This window comes from Aulostomus chinensis, chromosome 7 (genome assembly GCF_037954235.1).
Source record: "Aulostomus chinensis isolate RoL2024-O1b breed Wild chromosome 7, RoL_Achi_v1.0, whole genome shotgun sequence".
NCBI lineage: Eukaryota > Metazoa > Chordata > Actinopteri > Syngnathiformes > Aulostomidae > Aulostomus > Aulostomus chinensis.
In genome coordinates this window covers 30,277,590-30,301,578 of record NC_141326.1, presented here as the reverse complement: position 1 = coordinate 30,301,578, position 23,989 = coordinate 30,277,590, and the positions used below count along the sequence as shown (strand labels likewise).

General features: G+C 48.9%; 3 protein-coding genes across 11 annotated transcripts in view; 1 reads left to right on the top strand and 2 right to left on the bottom strand.

The window, feature by feature from the left end:
- Window positions 1–136: 136 nt before the first annotated feature.
- Window positions 137–12,029, bottom strand: slc7a10b (solute carrier family 7 member 10b). Of its 4 annotated transcripts, none has more exons than XM_086209874.1 (11): window positions 11,665–12,029; window positions 9,390–9,594; window positions 7,874–8,025; window positions 6,729–6,854; window positions 6,505–6,658; window positions 5,558–5,681; window positions 4,261–4,364; window positions 4,089–4,185; window positions 3,457–3,606; window positions 3,171–3,257; window positions 137–2,546 (listed from the first exon to the last, which is right to left on the bottom strand). In XM_086209874.1, the coding sequence occupies exons 1-11, from the start codon at window positions 11,816–11,818 to the stop codon at window positions 2,301–2,303; spliced, it is 1,599 nt and encodes a 532-aa protein (XP_086066000.1). In that variant the 5' UTR covers window positions 11,819–12,029; the 3' UTR covers window positions 137–2,300. The 4 variants fall into 4 exon arrangements, with proteins under 4 accessions (XP_086066000.1, XP_086066001.1, XP_086065999.1 ...); XM_086209875.1 differs by having other exon boundaries at window positions 2,284–2,546; window positions 3,171–3,348; XM_086209873.1 differs by having other exon boundaries at window positions 2,284–2,546; window positions 3,171–3,606.
- Window positions 12,030–12,696: 667 nt separating this feature from the next.
- On the bottom strand, window positions 12,697–19,426 carry faap24 (FA core complex associated protein 24). 3 transcript variants are annotated; one of them, XM_086209879.1, is made up of 6 exons: window positions 19,368–19,426; window positions 18,418–18,554; window positions 17,162–17,440; window positions 14,219–14,361; window positions 13,985–14,140; window positions 12,703–13,549 (listed from the first exon to the last, which is right to left on the bottom strand). In XM_086209879.1, the coding sequence occupies exons 3-6, from the start codon at window positions 17,265–17,267 to the stop codon at window positions 13,298–13,300; spliced, it is 657 nt and encodes a 218-aa protein (XP_086066005.1). In that variant the 5' UTR covers window positions 17,268–17,440; window positions 18,418–18,554; window positions 19,368–19,426; the 3' UTR covers window positions 12,703–13,297. The 3 variants fall into 3 exon arrangements, with proteins under 3 accessions (XP_086066006.1, XP_086066005.1, XP_086066004.1); XM_086209880.1 differs by lacking the exons at window positions 18,418–18,554; window positions 19,368–19,426 and adding an exon at window positions 17,638–17,986 and having other exon boundaries at window positions 12,697–13,549; window positions 13,969–14,140; XM_086209878.1 differs by lacking the exons at window positions 18,418–18,554; window positions 19,368–19,426 and adding an exon at window positions 17,638–17,979.
- tdrd12 (tudor domain containing 12) overlaps window positions 18,939–23,989 on the top strand; it is a 23,256-nt gene continuing 18,205 nt past the window's right edge. For all 4 annotated transcript variants that reach the window (XM_086209869.1, XM_086209868.1, XM_086209871.1 and 1 more), the window contains exons 1-7: window positions 18,939–19,197; window positions 19,298–19,352; window positions 19,789–19,953; window positions 20,035–20,171; window positions 20,302–20,421; window positions 23,399–23,454; window positions 23,554–23,639. In XM_086209869.1, the coding sequence (XP_086065995.1) occupies window positions 19,329–19,352; window positions 19,789–19,953; window positions 20,035–20,171; window positions 20,302–20,421; window positions 23,399–23,454; window positions 23,554–23,639 (588 nt within the window). In that variant the 5' untranslated portion in view covers window positions 18,939–19,197; window positions 19,298–19,328. The remainder of the gene's footprint in view (window positions 19,198–19,297; window positions 19,353–19,788; window positions 19,954–20,034; window positions 20,172–20,301; window positions 20,422–23,398; window positions 23,455–23,553; window positions 23,640–23,989) is intronic.

Sequence of the window (23,989 nt, the reverse complement as noted above, 5' to 3'; positions counted from 1 at the left end):
AACGTGATAAACTGACCACTGCTGTTCTTCTAGAATTTCTCGCAAAGATCAGCACCACATCGCACTGGCAGACCTCTGGACCCTGAAAGTCTTTGAGATCTGGATTATCAAGACAGACACCAGCAGTCCAGTTCACTCTCCGTTTATTTTGCTATTATAGTTAATCTTTATTTTACAAAAAAGTGCTCTAGAATGCATCCCAGTTTCATGTGATGGCCTGGCTGGAAACACAGGATGCTTTACAAACACTTTACAGTGACAAGTGTCGCTGCATGTCCTGCGCCGTGGTTCCATCCCACGGGAGACCACACAAGCGTGTTTCAGCTTGCTGGCGTGCAGCAACAGTCGAGAGTCGTCGGGCAAAGAGGGTTCCACTATTTGGGAGAAAAAAAACCTTGCCAGCACGTTTTGGGATCTTAGAAATGCGGTCAAAGGAAAGAGGATCGCTCGACCTTCACCACAGTTTCAGAGCCTCATTGCGTTCACCTCGGATCTGAATCGTACAGACAGATTTTAACCTCAATAAAAATGCAGTTTTTGGACAGAAGGCAGCAGAGAAACCTGCCACGATGAGGCGCCAACCGCATCTCGACGAAGGAATCAAACTGTGTTAGCGAGCAGAAACCTGGAATCAAACCCTCAACCTGCCACTCACGAGGCCGGAAAACTCCTTCTAGGGAATCAGTTCAGGCACGGAGCTCCTTTTGCTTCGTCTTGGTCTCATCTGTGACAGACTGCCGTCTTCCTGTGCTGCAGGAGGACGTGACTGATTGAGGGATGACAGGAATCAGCATTTTTCTGAGCAGGTGTGAGGCTGAAGCGTGACGGGGATGTTGGCGTTACCCGGGAATCACAGGCTCTTATGTCATTGGACGCGAGATTTATTTTGTTGCTTTGCTACTTTCCTCACAACTGCAACCTAAGTACCTGAAAAAGTACTGTTGAGGGCCAGTATCCAGTTCCTGGGTCCCATGTGGAACAGAACCCAGCACCACTGGACACATGCATCAATTTAGATTTTCATTGTCAATCTCCTGAAATTTTGGTTGAAGTATTCAATACTTTTGAATGGAAGTAGAATCATCATCAACTAAGAAGCTGGTTGGTTTGAGCTGCAGCGTGCGCTCAGCTGTGAGCCAGCTGGCCAGAGGAAGCCCAGGAAGGAGAGCCACTGAAGGAGGGATGCAGCCGTCGGAGGCGAGCCGGGTGACGAGCTGGCAGCAGCAGCGGCCAGCACGGAACACGGATGGACGCCACCTCGGCCTTCGCCTCAGGGCGGAGGGTCGTAGTGCAAAATGAATCCATCTGGCTTGTTTGGAGTCCACCGAACGGCGAGGACGCAAATGATGGAAGACCAAAGCGCTTCTAAAATATTCAAATGCAACACAAAAAGCAAAAGGCACTGGTAAAATGTACTACGATCTAATCCAGTGAATCAGTTAGTAAACAACATCGGAGTACATTTCCTCAGTAAAGATCGTTGCATCCCGAGTCTAAAATCTCACACAAAAACAACATTTCAACATGAACCCAGTTCTGGAGTGTTGTTGTTCCTGTGCCGTCCCGGCGTGAGAGCGCATGAGGAGCTGCTGCTGGTGTCTGAACCAGGAGAGTTTGAGCTGCAGGGCGGCGCACCCACGTCCTTCCAAACACGGTGACGCCACCAACCGCTTCCAACACCAAGAGCAAGAAAAAATACAGATGCAAAATATTTCTCACTGCCTTTTTCACTCCATGCATGCAGCAACTGTCAGTGTAAAGCAGCCCAGTGGATGTGACAGCGAATCACCGGCTGGGAGGTCAAAATGATTTCAATGCGAATTTCACTTACAGAAAGAGTTTTGTGTCATTAAAATTAAGTGAAAAAAGTTCTGGAAATATCAAATGCTTCTTTTTTTCTCATTAGCTGGAGGGGTGGGCCTGTGTGTGATTGACAGCAGTTAAGGGGTGTGTCTGTGTGTGACTGACAGCAGCTGGCAGGTGTCAAATGGCGGCTCTGTAGTTTTTGTAGTGTTTAATTTGCAGGACGGTAATCAGCTTCAGGCTTGGTGTGAAAAGACCGTAAGGCACAAAACACATCAGCAACATTCGGAGGAAAGAACGACCACAGAGTTCTGTCACCGTGCGGTGGAGGAAAGACAGAGGTCCACAATGGCGTCAGAGTCTTTTTCACAGTGTTGGCATTAGGTAGTTGAACTTGATGACTTAGTAGAAATAAGGAGGAAACAAAAAGTGCAAAAAATCCGTGAAGACAAACATGCGTGTCCAGTCCATTGTGGGGAAACCAGAGTCTCAGTGGGTCAAAGGTCAGACGGAAAGCTCCCACCCCAGGACGCGGAGTCTGGACTTGCACAGTGATGGAATGAAAACAAGAGGCAAAAAAAAAAACAATCTTCAAAAAATTCAGAAAGAGTTTTAAGAGTTGGCAGATAAACTGCTCCTGCCTGATGAGCGGTCAGTCCATTCTGAGGGAGTCGCGACCTCGATGGGGTCAATCTGAGGAAAGACCACGAAACACAACCTCTGGCCCACAAAAGTCGCCCTCTCTGCATGGAAACACAACAGTTTTAAATCAGCAACAGCAGACAGATGGTGATTGGATCAGACTTCCCTCTGTCACCGTGACAGGACGTCACCGGCCCCCGGTCCTGTGTTCCCCCAGGTCTGCATCCATGATCTCCCAGAGTCCTAGGGTCCTAAGTTCTAGTTCCCACCTCCATACTAGAACCACAACAACTAAGGGATTTGCATGTCAACACACAGCTTCTCAAACTCTCGTGGTACGGAACAAAACCAGGATCCGGCAGAAATGAGACAGAACCCACTCCAGGGTGGCGTGAGCCCTCGGGAGGTTCTGCTGCTGTGCTTGAGCTCTGTTTTTTGACTGAATCATCGATTACTTCCTGATCGCTATGCAGCCATGGATGAGCCCAAAAAAACGTCACTGTTTGGAGTTTATACCTACACTTTCAGCAGATTGGCAGACAACTCGCGTGATTACAGCAAATGGAAATAATATGTGGAGGGCATAACTGTGGCTGGAGGTTTGTTGGCTCTCGGAAAGAGGAAGTCTGTTCGGAATGCAATGGAGAAGGACACAGGATTCGGCCTCACCTTTGGCTCTCCAGCGCTGAGCTGAATGAAGCTTTAAACCTGCTGAAGACACTCACCAATGAAGTTGTAGATACACTTTGGTTTTGCCTTCCAGTGGACACCCAGGAAGTAGACGGGTACACCAGTGAGCATGATGACCAGACCTACACCACAAACCACCGGCTCTGAGTAGAGACTGAAACCCAGCAGCAATGCCCAGAACATCAGGTAACACACAGGAACCAGAAGGTTCACCTGCAGTAAACGTGGCATGAGAAGTTGTGATTCATGACTTCTGGATACGAGGTGTGACACGTGACATATGTGGCAACACTCAGAATTATGGGACAACCAAAGCAGTACCTTGATGGGTCGGTACAGGTTGGGTTTCTTCCAGCGATAGTACAGCAGACCTGCGATGGTGACGCCGTATGACAGGTAGTTGATGAAGGACACGTAGTTGATCAGGTTGTGTGTTTCTCCGATGCAGAGAATGACGATGGTGGCAGCGCACTGCAAAACAGAGGAACGTGTCAACCCTCAGCTCCACGAGGTTGTTCACTGGACAACTGTCTTTGTTGCAGTCGGCTAGAACTGGGGAGGAATCCATTTGGTGGCGGCGGTATGTTCACATCCACAACAGTAGGTGGCAGTATGTCCTCTTACAGCTCATTAGCCAGACATTCTTCTGGGACACCAGCGAATTCAAATTCAAAGACAATCAAAGACAAACAGATCCTGAGAGAGCATGAATATTAAATCTGTTGTTTCCGCTATCAAAGCACAGAGAGCAAAGAGGTACCTCAAGTAGATCTAGAACCCTGAAGATACAGTCGCACTCATACAGTTTCGAGTACTGCAGACCCACGTTTCTGTTTGCTATCTTCAGAGGAAGCTATGCAGCGCACACGTGTTCATTACGAAGAGAATATGGGAAATTAAAGTGATGTGTGAAATGGATGTCATCTGTCATGTGAGGGTGAGGCTGTACATACGCAGACCAGCAGGGCCGGGATGGGTGTGCACTTCTTGTAGTGGATCATGGCGAGCAGGCTGGGCAGGTGACCCTCTCTGGCTCCAGAGAAACACAATCTACAGGCAGAAACATCAGCAGCAGCCACACGGATGTAGCAGGAAGAACAGGCAGGCACAGGAAGTAGAACTCACCTGGAGGAGGTGAACAGGTAGCCATTGATTCCTCCGAAGGTAGACAGAGCGACAGAGATGGGCATGATGACCGAGAACATTCCCAGCAGCTTCTCTCCGAATGTCTGAACAGCAGCAGAATCAGTATCAACTCTGGTTCCCTCAGCAGCTGGTCTGTGTCTGTTCCGCCCTAACTGCTGGCTGGCAGGCGGGCTGGTGGTAAAAGACTTCCTGATGCTCACAGTTTGACATGCTGATATTAGCACAAAGCTAAACTTAGTGGTTCAGGGCCTGAAATCAAGCCTTTCATCGTGATTTACTGACCTCACAAAGGAATGGACACGAACTAACTTTAGTTTGAGCAGCCATCTTTGAACAGGTTGAGCAGCACGTGTGACCTGCTATGAACCACATCAGCCCAGGATGGACTAACATTTCCTGGCAGATGGGTTCATGTCATGAGAATCCATCTCGAAAGTTGTTATCTTGCAACTTGCCTTGCCATCTGCACGCGATGAACAGGTGTTTGAACAAAGGGTGGTCGGGCCAATCAGCCCCCATTGGGGAGACAGGGGCGGGGTTTAACTGTCAGGATAGCACAACTGTCTGCTAATAACAACAATAGCGGCTTCTGAAGAGGGAAGTGTTAGCGTAGCTGCGTCTCTGCCTGCATTAATATCAGGAGGGTTGTGTGTAACCTTGGTGATGAACACCAGTTTCACATGAGGAGACGTTGTAGTGGTAGAATCAGACACGTAGCCGGAACTACTTTCCTGACTGGGAGCAGGGATTTGACGCAGCACCTCCAAAGCTCCACTGGAACTTGGGTCAACAGAACCAAAGGTTTGTTGAGGACTAGAAGAGCGACTGCTGCTACTGATGATGATGATGAGGAGGAGGGTTCCTGCTGGACACACCAGCATCCTGGACCTGAGCTAGCTGATGCTAACACTTCCCACCCACTGCCAGCCATTGTGCTAAGCTAACTAGCAAGGGTTTCCCTGGATAAGAGTCTCTGTCTTCAGGTCTGTATCTCGGGATCATGGACAATAAGAGAATTCCCTGAATCGTTGTGCTGTTCCTTTAATTATTTCCAAACCTTTGACAGTTGATATGACTGACAGATCCCCACTGGGAGAAGCCATGAGACGAGGAGCCACATTAGCTTCTGTAAATGTAAAATACCCTTTTACAAACCCCCTCTGACCCCTGACTGCTGGCTGCTCATCATGTTCCTGATCTCTGGATCGGTTTTCTTCCACCAGTCAACCAAATGTCTTAAAGATGAAGCACGAGCATGACAGCAGACTCGACTCACTACAGCCACAGCATTGGATGACAGCAGCTCCTCCGGCGACATGGAGGAGAAGTAGGCGATGTTGGTGAGCGTGTACACAAAGGTCACCAGTGGAATGGAGATGTAGATGGCACGAGGTAGATTCCTGACCATGCACAGATGACACAGTCAACATCAACAAGCCATTAAACATGCATGAGAGCTGATCATGATTTAGACTCGACCACTCACAGAAACTAAATTTGATATCCACAAGTAGATTTGAATTAGCGTCTAATCTCCTGAAAATAAAAATAACTGGGTTTTTTTTGTTTTTGTTTTAGATTTGGACAAACCTTTATGTCTGCAGTGGGACAGCTGGGTTGCATCTGCAGTAGCCCAGAACCAACAGGACATGTTACCGCATTTAGTGTTCGAGCAGTTTGTCCAGCTTCTCGTCCTTCTTAACACGAACCCACTTCCTCTTTGTTGTCCTTGTGGTTCAACAATTTTATGCTAATAATTTACCTTCAGGCCTCCTTGATGGTTTTCTAATTCTGAAGTGGTGCTGGCTGACAATTATTTGATTAAAGACAGTGTGAGAAGCCAACTTTTGACAAATATGCAAATGAGCCTGCAGGACACTGGAGGTAGCCTACGCAGGGGAGGGTTACGCGAGGTGTGCAATCTGTAACTTCATCGCTTGATGCCACTAGATCCTACACACTGGTCCCGTAATTCCAGACATCAAATGTCAGTTGTTGATCATCAGGGTCAAAGCCAGAAATTGGAGAAATGAAACTTTCTCTGCGTTAACAGCCAGTAACATAAAATCTCCACAACTTCAAACATGCGGCTCATTGTTGGGTTTTGTCTGAAAATACGGCAACACTTAAGTTAAAAAAAAATATATATAAACAAACTTACATGGATGTGACACATTTGCAGTTTTATGGTTATGGAAAATGTTGAGAAGGAAAAATATTCACCGTCTGGGTTCCACCACCTCCTCTGTGACATAGTTTAGGAAGTTCCAGCCACTGAAAGCGAAGGACGCCTGCAGGAAGGCCAGGGCAATTTGCCCAACCGAAGGCGTCCGTTCCAGGGAGAAGGCCACCTGGGGAGTCAGCGCCTCGTAGTTCCCTAGAAAGTCAACACTTGAGTTTTTGTACTCTCCAGAAACAAGTCAAGCTACAGGGCACAGGAGGTTTACCATTGATGATCTGGACCAGTCCAACCACAATGATGAGGCCCAGTGCCATCAGTTTCCCAACAGTGAAGACGTCCTGGATCCTGGTGGCCATACGTACACTGGAGCAGTTGACCCAGCTGAGTAGCACTGAGCAGGAAACACAGACCACCGTCAGTCATGAGAGCGCCAAAATCCTTTGGACTGCATGGCAAATCACGCAGGTTGCAAATTCTTAGTTCCTAAATCTGACCTGGGATAACCCTAATGACATCACTCGGACATCATCAGGGTTGTTGTTCTGGACATTTGACTGTTTCATGAGGGGAAAATAGACTCCAGATAATCGGCATCAGTGTCAGCCATCATGAACTCACGTCCCTCCATCACTCCGCTGGCGACCACGGCCTTGGTGTTACTGCTGCAGCAGCCAGTTGCCATGGGAGGCAGGAATGTGGGAAACGGGTGAGCGAGAGAGGGCGTGATTGTTTCACCTCGTCCATCATTGTCAGCCACACTGCCCTGCTCGCTCATGGTGGCCTCACTCTCCAACACAAAGACGAGCTGCCAGCCCCACAAAACAAACCATTTCCGTTGGGAAGGGCAAACAAAACGTGGCGAGACCCCCCACCCCCCACCCCAAGAGGAGGCCGGGTACTGCTCACGTTTCAACAACCACCGCCAAAAACAAGTGTGAATGATGGCATCCAAGGTGAGCAACCGCTTAGGCAGGTCACGCAGGTTTTCAGGCCAGCGCGTGGTGGCACGCAGGTACTCCAACAGCCTGGCAGCAGCGTGCCGTCTGATTGGCCTCCTGTAACGATGACGTCTGATAGCTGCTGTTTCATAGAATTCATCTACATGTTTAAGATTGTCTCTAAAGCTTCACGTGGGGTTCATTCTTTCTTTTACCACATTTCCTCTCGATAAAGTCAAAGTTGTCACGGTCGTCTTTTCAGCTTCTGCCTGATTCCCTTCTGGGGTCTCTGACGAGGAACACGATGAACAACGGATTCTACTTTTGAGAAATTGTGCTTTTGTGAATTACTTTCATCTGCTAAATGACAGGACCTCATCCAATTATACCTGCTTTCTTACCTATCATATGTTCATGGTCATGCCAAGGAACTTTCTGCTTCTGCATGAATAAAAGAGTGTGGCACACTTACAGAGACAAGTAGCCGACAGCATCCGCGTTGCCATGTACGGAGGAACGCAGTTGGGGAAGACGGGCTGCAGGACGTAGCTGGAGAAGGTGAGAGCAATGACTGCCAGCGTGGTCGGGTACATGATGAGGACGGCGCTCCACAGCAGGAGGAACCTGGACGACAGGAAGCGATGCAACAACATGAGACATGGCATGACAGACAGCACCATTCAGCAGGAGAAGGAAGGGTTAAAAACTGTGACCCTAAGATGTCATCAGTGCAACAGATTTGTGACAGATTTGTTATCAATCCAAACTCACCTGCATCTTTCCTCTTGGCCTCATGGGGTGCTAATAACAACCTTTGCTGACCTTTTACGTTTCTGAACAGAGTGAGATTCACAGATCTGGACCGATGGAGGTGAGGAGTCGAGTGGTACTAGCCGTGTTCCAGTTAGGAACGAGAAATACTGCATCATGGTTGTGAGATGTGTGCACCATGTGTGCACCTGTGTGCACGTGTGTGCACCCTGTGTGCACCTGTGTGCACGTGTGTGCACCCTGTGTGCACCCTGTGTGCACCTGTGTGCACGTGTGTGCACCCTGTGTGCACCCTGTGTGCACGTGTGTGCACCTGTGTGCACCTGTGTGCACCCTGTGTGCACCTGTGTGCACCCTGTGTGCACCTGTGTGCACGTGTGTGCACCTGTGTGCACCTGTGTGCACCCTGTGTGCACCCTGTGTGCACCTGTGTGCACCCTGTGTGCACCTGTGTGCACCCTGTGTGCACCTGTGTGCACCCTGTGTGCACCTGTGTGCACCATGTGTGCCTGTCTCAGTGGTCCATCATCTATCAAGTGAACGTAGGACAGGAAATGGCTCTGATCGCTTCCTCTGAAAATAAACTGGGGCGTTTAGATGGGGATTCTTTTCACCCTGTGTCACTGCATCTGATTCCAAAATAACAACATCAAGTACTTATCAGGTTGTGTTGAACATTCATTGTGGAAAAAACTGTATTTGATACATTTGAACCATTTCCTGTTTTTAACATCACCTGTGCAATATTTTACTTTATGTTTTATTTTGTCTGTCTGTGTATTTTTACTATTAGGTGTTTTTTTTACTTTATACTTTTATATTGTGAGGGCACATTGAAGGAGCTGCTTTTCAAATCTCATTGTTCTGTGTATAATGACAACAAAGGCTTTCTATTCTATTTTGAGACGTCTTTCTCGTATGGATTATAGCAGTTAAGCTAACTAGCAGTGAGGCGCTGGCGGAGGTCTGAGTCCCATAATGCACCGGGGGAGAGACAGGTCTCAATCTGCTCTTAAAATGACATGTTTTGTGTATTCCTTTAAAATGGATGTCCAGAAACCAAATGAAATGAAAATATGTCATCAAAGGCTTAACAAATATGAAATGCTGGATAACAAAAGTTAATACTCTCATGAGTGAATTATTATTCATTGTTTTTTTTTAACAGTCCGGACCACTGACACATTTGTAGCTACATGCTAACTTGGCTAACTCACCCCATCAGACCACCAAATATCTCAGTCACATATGAGTAGTCGCCCCCAGACTTGGGGATGGTGACGCCCAACTCAGCGTAGCATAAGGAGCCCAAGGCAGCGATGCATCCTCCCAGCACCCAGACCACCAACGCCAAGCCCACAGAGCCCGAGTGCTCCAGGACCCCCTTGGGAGAGATGAAGATCCCAGAGCCAATGATGTTGCCTGTGTAGAGGAGGAGGAGGAGGAGGAGGAAGATGCTGAGGTCTGTTTCTGAGTTCTTGGATTTATTTACATGAACTTGATGGATACAGATCAGATTGTCCGACCCGAAGTCACTGAGATGAATGTTTTCCCTCGTAGACAAAATGTCCTTCTGCCTCATTCAGGTCATAGGATCAGATGATTCACCAAATCAGAGATCAAATCAACTGAAACTATCACAGAGTTGAGACTCTAAACTTTCAAATGCCACCAAATTCATGACCTGGATCTGTGATTGATGAGTGAAACTTGTGTGAAATCATTCTCCAAAAAGACCAAATCTTCTCATTTATACACAAAAATGAAATATGAAAGCAGATGGAGATGAACTTGTTAAAAATGGTCAGGTGGAAACAAAACAGAGGAATGTCAAAAGGTTCCACCTGAGACTGTTTGAGGGTCTCCAGTCCAACATTCCTGCACATGAAAACCCCCAGTCGTCCTACTGAGGCTCTCAGTCCAAACTGTTCCCCTCCAGTCTATCCCGAGGGCATGAAAAGACAAAGCACTCCATAACAGAGTGAGTTAGTGAGAGCTGAAGGCCATCAGTCAGGCGGCGACAGTCGCTCCCGCCCAGAGCCTCAGTATGCAGCGTGGAGTACCAGCACATCCGACACATTCAGACGCCGGCGCTACCAGTAGCACAGCAGGAGGCAGCCAAGTGGCACAGACAGCCGTTACATAACCAGACATCAATTATCCAGCACAGGCTGCCGTTGGGGAAGTGACCCACTCACCTGCCCCATCACTGCAGCGCCCTGAGAGGGACAGCACTGAGAGATGAAAGGATCGGTGTGGAGGAGTAAAACCCCTTTGAGACACAAGTAGATCCGACACACCAGAACCAAGACTCTGTTCTACCATCACAGTAAAGTATGAGGCAGCGCTTGGACTGGGAAGTGTCGAGGTGTGGGTGTGAGAAATGCTCTCCCAGCTCCAGATATCACATGGTGGTCACAGTTATAAAACTGGAATACTGGCTAGTTTATAATATTGAAGATAATCGACGCCTTTGACTATGTTATGCTAACACTTCCCACCCAATACCAGTCATTGTGCTAAGCTAAGCTAAGCATTGTGTAAGTGTGAGTTGGAATGTTCCTTTAACAACCCCCCCTTCTCCAGATGGACCATCCCAAAGTTCTGGTAGCTTGGGGGTCCTGCAGTCCCTCAGCTGGTCCTGGGACTGAGCCAAGATGGCACAGAGACCTCAGATGTTGCACCTGGAACCTGCTGGAGTCACTTTCCCAGTTTGGGGGTCCCAGCTACCAGCGGCCCCATTGCTGCCTTCCCTCCCAACATCTCCATCTCCTCCTGCTCTTCTTCCAGCACCTCTTCTGCGTAACTACAGTACATCTATCACCCCACCCCCACCCTCTCCTGTTCGTGGTCCATCAGCACCAGGTCCGCTTGGTTAGCCAGCACCAGTTAGTCAGTCTGGGTCCATCCTGACACCTCCAGCCCAGACTCAGAGCATATATATATATATATATATATATAGAGAGAGAGAGAGAGAGAGAGAGAGAGAGAGAGAGAGAGAGAGAGAGAGAGAGAGAGAGAGAGAGAGAGAGAGAGAGAACATAGGCCTCCTCTGCACAGTGTATCAATATTAATACCAGCAGAGCCGTGTGTGTGTGTGGGGGGGGGCTCAGCCTGGCTCTGGTAGGCCTCCCTCCCGCCCCCCCTCCACCATCCCTCCTCCATCCAGCCTGGACGAGGCTCCTATTTACCAAGCTCAGATCTTTCTTCTGCTCCAGCACACAATCTCCTTCTGCCTGACCACCAGCCTGCTCCTGACTGGACCTCAGCCACGTAGGCACTCTACAACTGGACGGAGGCTACACGCAAACAAACATGGAGTCCCTCATGAAACTCTCAGAGCCTCTCATCTCCATTTCCTCTCGAAACCCATCACATTATTATTAATGACACATCAGCAGGAGGGTTCTTAGACGGTCCCAGGCGGCTCTTTGAAGTTCTGCAGTGGGGCACCAAAAGCAGAAGTGGACCCTCCGTCCCGGTGGTCCTCACCTATGATGATGGTGCAGGCGCTCAGCAGCCCGATCTCCTTCTTCAGAGTCACCCTGTCCGGGATCTTCTTCTTCTTCTTCTTCTTCTTCTGGCCGTCTGTCACGGAGCCTTGCGGCCGGGAGCAGATGCTGCTGCTGCCGTTCTGTCCATCCATGTCCGCCTGCCCGGGTCCGCTCCGGTCCGTCCGGTCCACTGTCCTCCCAGTTCTCCTGTCCTCTCCTCACTCTGTATTCATGCAGAGTGAAAGGGCTGCGCTTGCGCAACAACCTGCGGCTGTTCGGGGTAGAATGTTAAATACCCGGGACTCACCATGAGGCGTTCAGGGACGCCAGGACGACCCGGGCGCATAAGTTTACCGTATCCAGGTCCAGGTTCAGCCTCCAGGTCGAAAGTTTGTCTCTTTCGATCAAATCAATAAAACAAACAGCCTGAACAAATCACCTCACCGGCGTGACGCGTAGGGGAGACCCGGGACAGGTGTAACCACTGATTCCTCCACCCAGAACCCTGACCCACTGATCACACTAAGGAGGAGGTCTCTGTCCTGCTCCAACTGGACTTTGGCGTGCTTCGGTTTTAGACTGGAGACACTCTTCCGGAGGGTTCAGACTAACTACAGGACGCTGAGGCAGGCCACCAGCACCTGCTACCTGCAGAATACTCAGAATACTCTGCATATTCCCTGCAAGCTGATTTTTGCAGCAGTTTGTGCCCACGAGAAACTCTGCATTGTTTTTGTTTCAACAAGCAACTTCATTCGTCTCCATGTCAACTTCTCCCAGGTGATGCAAGTCTTGCCCCACCTCCTGTATGATGTCATAGTGATCATTCCTGGCGTTAATGGTAGTTCAACAGTCGGCCTACGGGTTCAGACCCTCGCTCGTCAAAATTTCAGTGGGTGCATCTTAACAGCTTGATCATGATATTATTGAGTATGAAGGGATAAAACTCAATCTAAAAGTAGAATAGAGATTAGATGCAAATATCCTAACAGCATTTATGAGTGGGGATCATGAATCTGAGTCCAGGAGAGCGAACAGAGGCCTGTCGAGTCCTGAGCTGCTCTTTGGTTGGCAGTTTTATTGAACTGGAGACAAAGGGAGACAAACTGAAACAGTCGCCTTGGTTTATTACAAGCGTTTATTCGATAGAAAGCAGACGATCCTCCAACACGGTTCAGCATCCGACCGTCTTCACTGAGTTCCTCCACCTCAGGACGCATCAGGGTTCTATCAGGGGGCTCTCGTTCCTGCTCTGCTTTCCTCCCCGACTGCTTCAGACTGGTGATCGACCAGAGGGCTATTGGCCGCGACGCTGCAGAAGGTGACCGGTGACTGGCACCTCTGGTCGATGATGACAGCCGTGAACCAGATTACTGTGTCTCAACTGTTGCTCACCAGGATTCCCTTCGGTCCCGCGCCATCAACAGCCCCATTTTGGAAAACTATCCCAGAATGTGCCACTAATTCAAAGCAGCTTTCAACATTAAGATTCTGACAAAGTTTGATTTTCAGCTCCTTGCTTATTCGGTCTTCTGTCCTTTTGAACCTTCAGCTGGTGCTGAAAACAGCGATGCCAAGGTACTGGGATCCTGTGCAGAACCAGGACCCAGAGCGGAGCTGTGCTGAGCCCTTCAGGTTCCAGCAGTGGGTGGTTTGTGGAAGAAACTGTGGATCTGCTGAGCAGCGGCCGCGCCCACGGTGGGCTCCAGCTCAGCGGGCGTGGCCTTGCAGAGCTGATGGATGCTGGAGAAGCGCTGCAGCAGCGCTTGTGCTTTGACCCGGCCCACCCCGGGAATCTGCTGCACCAGCGCCACAACCAGTGGGTCCAGTAGCCGAGACGAACTCCTCCTCCTGAAAGGGTTCTCTCGGCCCTCGCTGAGAACCTGCAGATGGGTGGAACAGCATCAAACAGATTCAGCTGGACAGGAAGACCCAAACCCATCACGGTTCATCAAGATCGACGTCCCTGGATCCTAATTGACTCGAGTGTTCTACCCTCAGTTCAGGTCCCGGGTCATGTGAGTCCATGAGGCTGAGACATCAGCACACATTCAGCTCAGGAACTGACAAAAATGACTGCGAGGCCTCCAGATCACAACGCTCCTGTCTAGAACTGAGACAGTGAATGACAGACACAGTCTTACAGGACCGTTCAGTGTGCTAAGCTAACTAGCGCGGCGCTGAGGGTCTGCACCTTCTCATCTGGTTCTGGGGACATAGATGACAAGAGACTTCACTAAAAGTTGACCTGTTGCTTTAGACTGAGTGAATCTCCGCCCCTGACAGCATCAGCAAATCAAACCTGTGGGTTCACGTACGAGCTGGGCGATGAGCTGCGACGCCTCCGTCTGCCCGCTGACAGGCAGCAGAGTGAGGCCCAGGTCGAACACCACGAACCTCTGGACAGCAGAGAAGTACTGCTCACTGAGGTGGGTGTTCTCCACCAGAACCAGCTCCTGGAGGCTGCTGCAGGCCTTCAGAGGGGAGGGGGGTCATTCAGCTGGACAAATACAGACAATGCTTCATTCTGATTGGTTGTTAGGTGAACTCACATTTCGATAACGAACCAGTTTCCTCTTGTAGGTACTTCCCGCGATGATGTCACACTCGGACACATAGAGGATGCAGCTTCTGTTGGACAGGTGGAGGTCTGCCACGCCCGGCTCGCTCTCAAACAGGATCTTCACACCTGCACCTGCAACATGCGTGAAGCTAAGACTGCATACAACCGGCACACGTGGTAGGAGGAGGAGCATCCCCCCGTGACGCACACTGCTCTCAGACGGTCACAATACTTCTACTAGGGTATCATACTGTCACAATACTTCTATGAGGGCATCATACTGTCACAATACTTCTATGAGGGTATCATACTGTCACAATACTTCTATTAGGGTATAGTACTATCACAATACTTCTACTAAGGTATCATACTGTCACAATACTTCTTTTAGGGTATAGTACTATCACAATACTTCTACTAAGGTATCATACTGTCACAATACTTCTACTAAGGTATCATACTGTCACAATACTTCTACTAAGGTATCATACTGCCACAATACTTCTATTAGGGTATAGTACTATCACAATACTTCTACTAAGTAATCATACTGCAACAATACTTCTATTAGGGTATAGTACTATCACAATACTTCTACTAAGGTATAATACTGCCACAATACTTCTATTAGGGTAGAGTACTATCACAATACTTCTACGAAGGTATAATACTGCCACAATACTTCTATTAGGGTATAGTACTATCACAATACTTCTACTAAGTAATCATACTGCAACAATACTTCTATTAGGGTATAGTACTATCACAATACTTCTACGAAGGTATAATACTGCCACAATACTTCTATTAGGGTAGAGTACTATCACAATACTTCTACGAAGGTATAATACTGCCACAATACTTCTATTAGGGTAGAGTACTATCACAATACTTCTATTACGGTAGAGTACTATCACAATACTTCTACGAAGGTATCATACTGCCACAATACTTCTATTAGGGTAGAGTACTATCACAATACTTCTACGAAGGTATCATACTGCCACAATACTTCTATTAGGGTAGAGTAATATCACAATACTTCTACGAAGGTATCATACTGCCACAATACTTCTATTAGGGTAGAGTACTATCACAATACTTCTACGAAGGTATCATACTGCCACAATACTTCTATTAGGGTAGAGTACTATCACAATACTTCTACGAAGGTATCATACTGCCACAATACTTCTATTAGGGTAGAGTACTATCACAATACTTCTACGAAGGTATCATACTGCCACAATACTTCTATTAGGGTAGAGTACTATCACAATACTTCTACGAAGGTATCATACTGCCACAATACTTCTATTAGGGTAGAGTACTATCACAATACTTCTACGAAGGTATCATACTGCCACAATACTTCTATTAGGGTAGAGTAATATCACAATACTTCTACGAAGGTATCATACTGCCACAATACTTCTATTAGGGTAGAGTACTATCACAATACTTCTACGAAGGTATCATACTGCCACAATACTTCTATTAGGGTAGAGTACTATCACAATACTTCTACGAAGGTATCATACTGCCACAATACTTCTATTAGGGTAGAGTACTATCACAATACTTCTATTACGGTAGAGTACTATCACAATACTTCTACGAGGGTATCATACTGTCACAATACTTCTATTAGGGTATAGTACTATCACAATACTTCTACTAAGGTATCATACTGTCACAATACTTCTTTTAGGGTATAGTACTATCACAATACTTCTACTAAGGTATCATACTGTCACAATACTTCTACTAAGGTATCATACTGTCACAATACTTCTACTAAGGTATCATACTGCCACAATACTTCTATTAGGGTATAGTACTATCACAATACTTCTACTAAGTAATCATACTGCAACAATACTTCTATTAGGGTATAGTACTATCACAATACTTCTACGAAGGTATAATACTGCCACAATACTTCTATTAGGGTAGAGTACTATCACAATACTTCTACGAAGGTATAATACTGCCACAATACTTCTATTAGGGTAGAGTACTATTACAATACTTCTATTACGGTAGAGTACTATCACAATACTTCTACGAAGGTATCATACTGCCACAATACTTCTATTAGGGTAGAGTACTATCACAATACTTCTACGAAGGTATCATACTGCCACAATACTTCTATTAGGGTAGAGTACTATCACAATACTTCTACGAAGGTATCATACTGCCACAATACTTCTATTAGGGTAGAGTACTATCACAATACTTCTATTACGGTAGAGTACTATCACAATACTTCTACGAAGGTATCATACTGCCACAATACTTCTATTAGGGTAGAGTACTATCACAATACTTCTACGAAGGTATCATACTGCCACAATACTTCTATTAGGGTAGAGTACTATCACAATACTTCTACGAAGGTATCATACTGCCACAATACTTCTATTAGGGTAGAGTACTATCACAATACTTCTACGAAGGTATCATACTGCCACAATACTTCTATTAGGGTAGAGTACTATCACAATACTTCTATTAGGGTAGAGTACTATCACAATACTTCTACTAAGTAATCATACTGCCACAATACTTCTATTAGGGTAGAGTACTATCACAATACTTCTACGAAGGTATCATACTGCCACAATACTTCTATTAGGGTAGAGTACTATCACAATACTTGTGCTCATCAAACAGCTATGATCGATCGAGATCGCAACAAGTGCATCTCCAGAACATCACAACACCGGTGTCAAGGAAGAAGTTCCCCTACAAACACAGCTAAAGACGGTTCTTTACTGCCAGTTCATCCTACAGGAGTTCAGCTCAAATCTCAGCTGAATAATCGTGTAAGAAAAGGAGGAGAGTAAACCTCGTATTTGTGTTGAGAAACAACCTCAGACACTGACAGCGTTTCATCACTGACGTGTTCCATGACGTAGCCACTCACCCATCAAGCCTCGAAGGAGTAGAGAGTTCCGCCATTTCTCGCTAGCAACGACGTGTCCGTAAGGAGGAACCGCGTTCAGGCCGGCAGCAGCCGCTCTGGGCTCCATGGAGCCGCGCACCTCAGCTGCTGGAGGCAGGCTCACCTCCGGAGACACCGGCACGGACAGAGAACTTCATCTGTGCCGTCACACTCAAACCACCAGCAACTGATTTGATTTTACCTCCAACTTGCTTCACCGGAGTTGGTGGATGATAGCGACGCTCGGGTGTAGGTCGCCCCCTGGTGAAGCGGAGGACACAACACAACTCCCCGCCATCAGATCCGGATTTAATGAGAATGAAGAAAAGAATGATCTTTACGAATGAAAAACAACTTTATTTTACAGTATTTGATAAACACCGACTGAACTCAAATATCTGGCAACTATTGGCTGAATTTGTCACCCTGAAACTCTCTTCCTTAGCAAACGAACTCACTTGAGCTTGAACACAGTGACGTTGCGCCTTCCTACTTTCCCAGCGCCACACGACGGACTGCTACTGCGTATTCATTTAAACTGGTTCTAGGCCATGATTGGCTTAAACTGGCTGTGACGTCAACAGTCCCTTCTTGAAGGCAAACCAGTGTTTGTTATGGACAGAGATGAAGGTGAAATAAAAACTCAGTGTCAGATTCCAAACTTGGATGTGCAGGACGGAGCCTTAGAATATGAAGCACCGAGAGAGAGGTGCCATAGAGAGAGAAATGCATATTTTATGACCACACAATATAACTTGTTCTCTCAATCATGTTTTGAGTCCATGTGATATTTCAAAATTAATTCATGTGATAACTTGCTCCCATAATGTAGTTATATGAGAACATGAGGTGTAATTTGTTCCATTAATTGAGCTATTTGTGTAAATGGATGATATTCAACAAATTCTGGCTCAAATCTGAAAACCACTCATTTGGACCAGTTACATCCTGAGGCCTCCATCCATCCATCATCCACCCATCCATCCCTCCATCTTCCCCCTCTCCTCCTGTTGAGGGTGGTGGGGGTGGAGCCTATCCCAGCAGCCTTCCCCCTGGACAGGTCACCAGTCCATGGCAGGGCCAACACATAGAGACAGACAACCACTGGCTCTCCCAGCCACGCCTACGGTCAATTTAGAGTCTGGATTAACCTGGTCCCTCTTGATGTCTTTGGACTGTGGAGGAAGCTGGAGTACCAGAGAGAACCCAGCAGGAACAGGGAGAACATGGAGACTCACCCAGAAAGACCCCGTGCTGCAGCCGGGGCTCCACCCACAACCTTCTTGATGGGGGCCACAGTGAGGACCACTGCTCCACCCACAACCTTCTTGATGGGGGGCCACAGTGAGGACCACTGCTCCACCGGGCCGCCTTCCTGAGGCCACATTTGAACCAAATCAAGGAAGGAAGTTACATCTGCATCAAAACACCTTGAATTTCTCTCTTTGGCTTCCAGTGTCCTGCTGCAGGGAAGGCCGAGGACTGACAGTGAGAGGACTACAGCACCGTTACTGCAGAAGCAGAGCAGAGTAGAAGGGGAACAGTAATCTACCACATACACATCTATATATGTGTGTATATGTATGTACACACACATATACATATGTACACACACATATGTATATGTGTGTGTACATATGTATAAAATATATTATACATATGTACACACACATATACACAGTATATACTGTATACACAGTATATACTGTGTATACAGTATATAAAAGCGCTGCCGGAGTCTCCACACTGACCCCCAGCGGTCACCCTCGGAATCACGGACTCCTCCCTGACTCCTCCCGGTTAACGGCTACCACAGACAGACATTTGTTTTTGTTTTTTTAAAGTCGATGGGAATTAAACCAAAGACATCAAAGCACCGCACTTAGAACCGGACGGGCCCCTCGTCATCTCGCTCCCGGCGCCGCACACCGACAGATTCCGGTTCAGCTGTTGAACTTTCGCGAGCTAAAAAGGAGCTAAGCTAACTAGCTACCCTGCCAGCGAGCGGTTCATCTCAGGTGCGGTGTCCCACTTCACGTGAAGCTAATGTCGACTAGCTTCCCCGCTAGCTCTCTTCTCCCGGTGGTGGATTCAGTTTCTTGTGTCTGATTTTAACAGCTCGGAGGCTTCGACGGAGAAACCCGCAGAGATGCTGATAATCTCGTTTTTGAAGGTTAGTGAACTTCACCTGATCCTGGTTCACCAGGTCTCCTACAATTTCCCGGTCATGTGTCCGCTAACTCGGCTAATTCAAGGTGATGTGAGGCGTCATTAAGGCGCTCAGGAATCCTCACGTCGAAGATCCTGGAAACCAGATTCCAGAAAGTAGCAGAATCGCCCCAGAACGCCATCTAAATGTGTTTTATGTATTGAGAGCAGTAAATCCTACTTTATTATTGTGACTTCAAAAATGACTAAAAATGGAAGCTTAATTTGGAACCATGAATGTTGAATATTCATGTCTGAGGTGTTGTGGCTCCAGGATTCCAGACGTGGGTCTGTCTGTGAGACGGTGTTCACACCTATGATCCTGGACTGGAAATCTGGACCTTGTCTGTCTTGCAGAGACATTGACTTCATTTCTGTCCTTGTTGTCTTGGTCTCTGCAGGTTGAGAACCCCTCGTGTCTCTGGGGTCGGGTCACCCAGGGGCCCAGTGGGGACGTAGTGACCAGGAAGCAGTACGAAAAACTGCTCGCTCAGATGAACCTCTTCTACCATGACAACACCCAGGACCTGCACAAGTTGAAGCCCACATCCTTACATGAGGGACATGTGAGGTGTTTTTTTCATTGGGAGGCCCAGGTAGGTTCAGGACACTGCAACTGATGTGTGTGTGTCGGCATTTCCTCACAGGTGTGTGTGGTGTACTGGTCTGTGAGGAGGATGTGGTGTCGGGCCCTGGTGGAGGCCGTCATCGTGGTCCCGCTCTCCTATCAGGCACGCTGCTTCCTGGTGGACCACGGAGAACGAATCATCGTCCCCTCAGACCAGTAAGACCAGGAGTTCTCAGAGAACCTCCAGGCTGCGGACTTCATCTTTGAACAGTTCCTCCACCCAAGGGTTGGTGGGTGTGTTTGTGGTTGGCAGCTGATGTTTGTGTTCTTGTCTCTGTCTGATGAGGATTCGAGTTGCCAAGCAGAACTTCTTCCAGCTTCCTTTCTGGGTGAGGAGGTTCCACCTGGCAGGAATCAACCCCACCACCCTGCGGGTGTCTGTGTCCGGGGAGACGGCCCAACTCACGTGAGTCGCTGCGTTCCTGTGACGCTGTTTGTTTGTGCCCAGGAAAGTCTTGGTTACGTTGCTGTCGCGCTGTTGCCTGTCGCGCTGTGGCCTGTCTTTGGTCATCATTTTCTGTCTGTCAGCACAGTCACTCTCATCTACCCACCTGCCCACTAATCTACCCTCCTACCCACCTGCCCACTAATCTACCCTCCTACCCACCTGCCCACTAATCTACCCTCCTGCCCACTAATCTACCCGCCTGCCCCCTAATCTACCCTCCTACCCAACCCTCCTGCCCACTAATCTACCCTCCTACCCAACCCTCCTGGCCACTAATCTACCCTCCTGCCCACTAATCTACCCTCCTGCCCACTAATCTACCCTCCTACCCAACCCTCCTGCCCACTAATCTACCCTCCTGCCCACTAATCTACCCTCCTACCCAACCCTCCTGCCCACTAATCTACACTCCTGCCCACTAATGTACCCTCCTACCCAACCCACCTGCCCACCGATCTACCCTCCTGCCCACTAATGTACCCTCCTACCCACCTGCCCACTGATCTACCCTCCTGCCCAACCCACCTGCCCACTGATCTACCCTCCTGCCCAACCCACCTGCCCACCGATCTACCCTCCTGCCCACTGATCTACCCTCCTGCCCAACCCTCCTGCCCACTAATCTACCCTACTGCCCACTAATCTACCCTCCTACCCACTAATCTACCCTCCTACCCAACCCTCCTGCCCACTAATCTACCCTCCTGCCCACGAATCTACCCTCCTACCCAACCCTCCTGCCCACTAATCTACCCTCCTACCCACTAATCTACCCTCCTACCCAACCCTCCTGCCCACTAATCTACCCTCCTGCCCACTAATCTACCCTCCTACCCAACCCTCCTGCCCACTAATCTACCCTCCTGCCCACTAATCTACCCTCCTACCCAACCCTCCTGCCCACTAATCTACCCTCCTGCCCACTAATCTACCCTCCTGCCCACTAGTCTACCCTCCTACCCACTAATCTACCCTCCTACCCAACCCTCCTGCCCACTAATCTACCCTCCTGCCCACTAATCTACCCTCCTGCCCACTAATCTACCCTCCTACCCAACCCTCCTGCCCACTAATCTACCCTCCTACCCACTAATCTACCCTCCTACCCAACCCTCCTGCCCACTAATCTACCCTCCTGCCCACGAATCTACCCTCCTACCCAACCCTCCTGCCCACTAATCTACCCTCCTGCCCAGTAATCTACCCTCCTACCCACTAATCTACCCTCCTACCCAACCCTCCTGCCCACTAATCTACCCTCCTGCCCACTAATCTACCCTCCTACCCAACCCTCCTGCCCACTAATCTACCCTCCTGCCCACTAATCTACCCTCCTACCCAACCCTCCTGCCCACTAATCTACCCTCCTGCCCACTAGTCTACCCTCCTACCCACTAATCTACCCTCCTACCCAACCCTCCTGCCCACTAATGTACCCTCCTGCCCACTAATCTACCCTCCTGGCCACTAATCTACCCTCCAATCTACCCTCCTGCCCACTGATCTACCCTCCTGCCCGCACATCTACCCTCCTGCCCGCACATCTACCCACCTGCCCACTGATCTACCCTCCTGCCCACTGATCTACCCTCCATCCTGCACATCTACCCTCCTGACCAACGATCTACCCTCCTGCCCACTGATCTACCTTCTTGCCCACACATCTACCCACCTGCCCACCGATCTACCCTCCTGCCCACTAATCTACCCTCCTACCCAACCCTCCTGCCCACTAATGTACCCTCCTACCCAACCCTCCTGCCCACCGATCTACCCTCCTGCCCACTGATCTACCCTCCTGCCCAACCCTCCTGCCCGCACATCTACCCTCCTGCCCACTAATCTACACTCCTGCCCACTAATGTACCCTCCTACCCAACCCACCTGCCCACTGATTTACCCACCTGCCCACCGATCTACCCTCCTGCCCACTAATGTACCCTCCTACCCACCTGCCCACTGATCTACCCTCCTGCCCAACCCACCTGCCCACCGATCTACCCTCCTGCCCACTGATCTACCCTCCTGCCCAACCCACCTGCCCACCGATCTACCCTCCTGCCCACTAATCTACCCTCCTGCCCACTAATCTACCCTCCTACCCACTAATCTACCCTCCTACCCAACCCTCCTGCCCACGAATCTACCCTCCTGCCCACGAATCTACCCTCCTACCCAACCCTCCTGCCCACTAATCTACCCTCCTGCCCACTAATCTACCCTCCTACCCACTAATCTACCCTCCTACCCAACCCTCCTGCCCACCGATCTACCCTCCTGCCCACTGATCTACCCTCCTGCCCAACCCTCCTGCCCGCACATCTACCCTCCTGCCCGCACATCTACCCTCCTGCCCGCACATCTACCCTCCTGCCCGCACATCTACCCACCTGCCCACTGATCTACCCTCCTGCCCACTGATCTACCCTCCATCCTGCACATCTACCCTCCTGACCAACGATCTACCCACCTGCCCACCGATCTACCCTCCTGCCCACCGATCTACCCTCCTGCCCACCGATCTACCCTCCTGCCCACTGATCTACCTTCTTGCCCGCACATCTACCCACCTGCCCACCGATCTACCCTCCTGCCCACTGATCTACCTTCTTGCCCGCACATCTACCCTCCTGCCCACCGATCTACCCTCCTGCCCACCGATCTACCCTCCTGCCCACTGATCTACCCTCCTGCCCACCGATCTACCCTCCTGCCCACCGATCTACCCTCCTGCCCACCGATCTACCCTCCTGCCCACTGATCTACCCTCCTGCCCACCGATCTACCCTCCTGCCCACTGATCTACCCACCTGCCCACCGATCTACCCTCCTGCCCGCACATCTACCCTCCTGCCCGCTAACACACCTCCAGACCTGACACAGTGCGAGGTACCAGCTGTAGTCCAGCTCTGATGTGCCGGCGTGTTCTCTGCAGCCCGTGCAGTCACTGGGACAGCTCTGCTACACTCTACCTGCACAAGTTGCTGCAAGGTGAGCAACATGCTTGAAGAAAAGTTCTTCCACTGGCTTTGAAACATGTTTGCGGTCTTGAGGTGTGACTCTGAAAGTTTCTTTCCGTCCACCTCAAAGCATCGACGCGGACCGAGGTCGTGTTGCTGGAGGCTGAGTCCAACTCAACCGCCATCCAGCTCTACCTGACCGTCGGGGACATCAAGGTGAACTCAGACCAACATCTGTTCCTGTGATTACTGATCATCTCCATAGGGAAACTGAAAAATGAGCTTTTACCCTGAATATTGTTGACGCCCAGTTTTGAGTATTATTGGTGTATGCAAGGTTCATGAAGTTGAGAAAAGTCACAGAAATTTTTAAAATTGTTAATTACAGTTGTGAGAAACAGTTTGGCAAATAAATTAAGACAGAAAGACTGAACGGTCCTGAAATGACTTCACCTGCATGTTAGCACCCACCCTCATGGGCTGGAACTCCTGTACTTGGATCCTGTGTTCAGTTTTTGTAAGTAAACAGGTTTTTCAGAGAATGTGTGATGATGAAGCATGGAAAT

Coding starts and splice junctions, on each gene's coding strand:
- slc7a10b (XM_086209873.1), bottom strand. CDS start 11,818: ATGGATGGACAGAACGGCAGCAGCAGCATCTGCTCCCGGCCGCAAGGC. Junction 9,595..11,664: donor CGCCTGCACCATCATCATAG/GTGAGGACCACC, acceptor TCCTCTACACAG/GCAACATCATTGGCTCTGGG. Junction 8,026..9,389: donor ATATTTGGTGGTCTGATGGG/GTGAGTTAGCCA, acceptor CCTGTCGTCCAG/GTTCCTCCTGCTGTGGAGCG.
- faap24 (XM_086209879.1), bottom strand. CDS start 17,267: ATGGAGCCCAGAGCGGCTGCTGCCGGCCTGAACGCGGTTCCTCCTTAC. Junction 14,141..14,218: donor AACTGGTTCGTTATCGAAAT/GTGAGTTCACCT, acceptor TCCCCTCTGAAG/GCCTGCAGCAGCCTCCAGGA. Junction 13,550..13,984: donor CGCAGCTCATCGCCCAGCTC/GTACGTGAACCC, acceptor ACCCATCTGCAG/GTTCTCAGCGAGGGCCGAGA.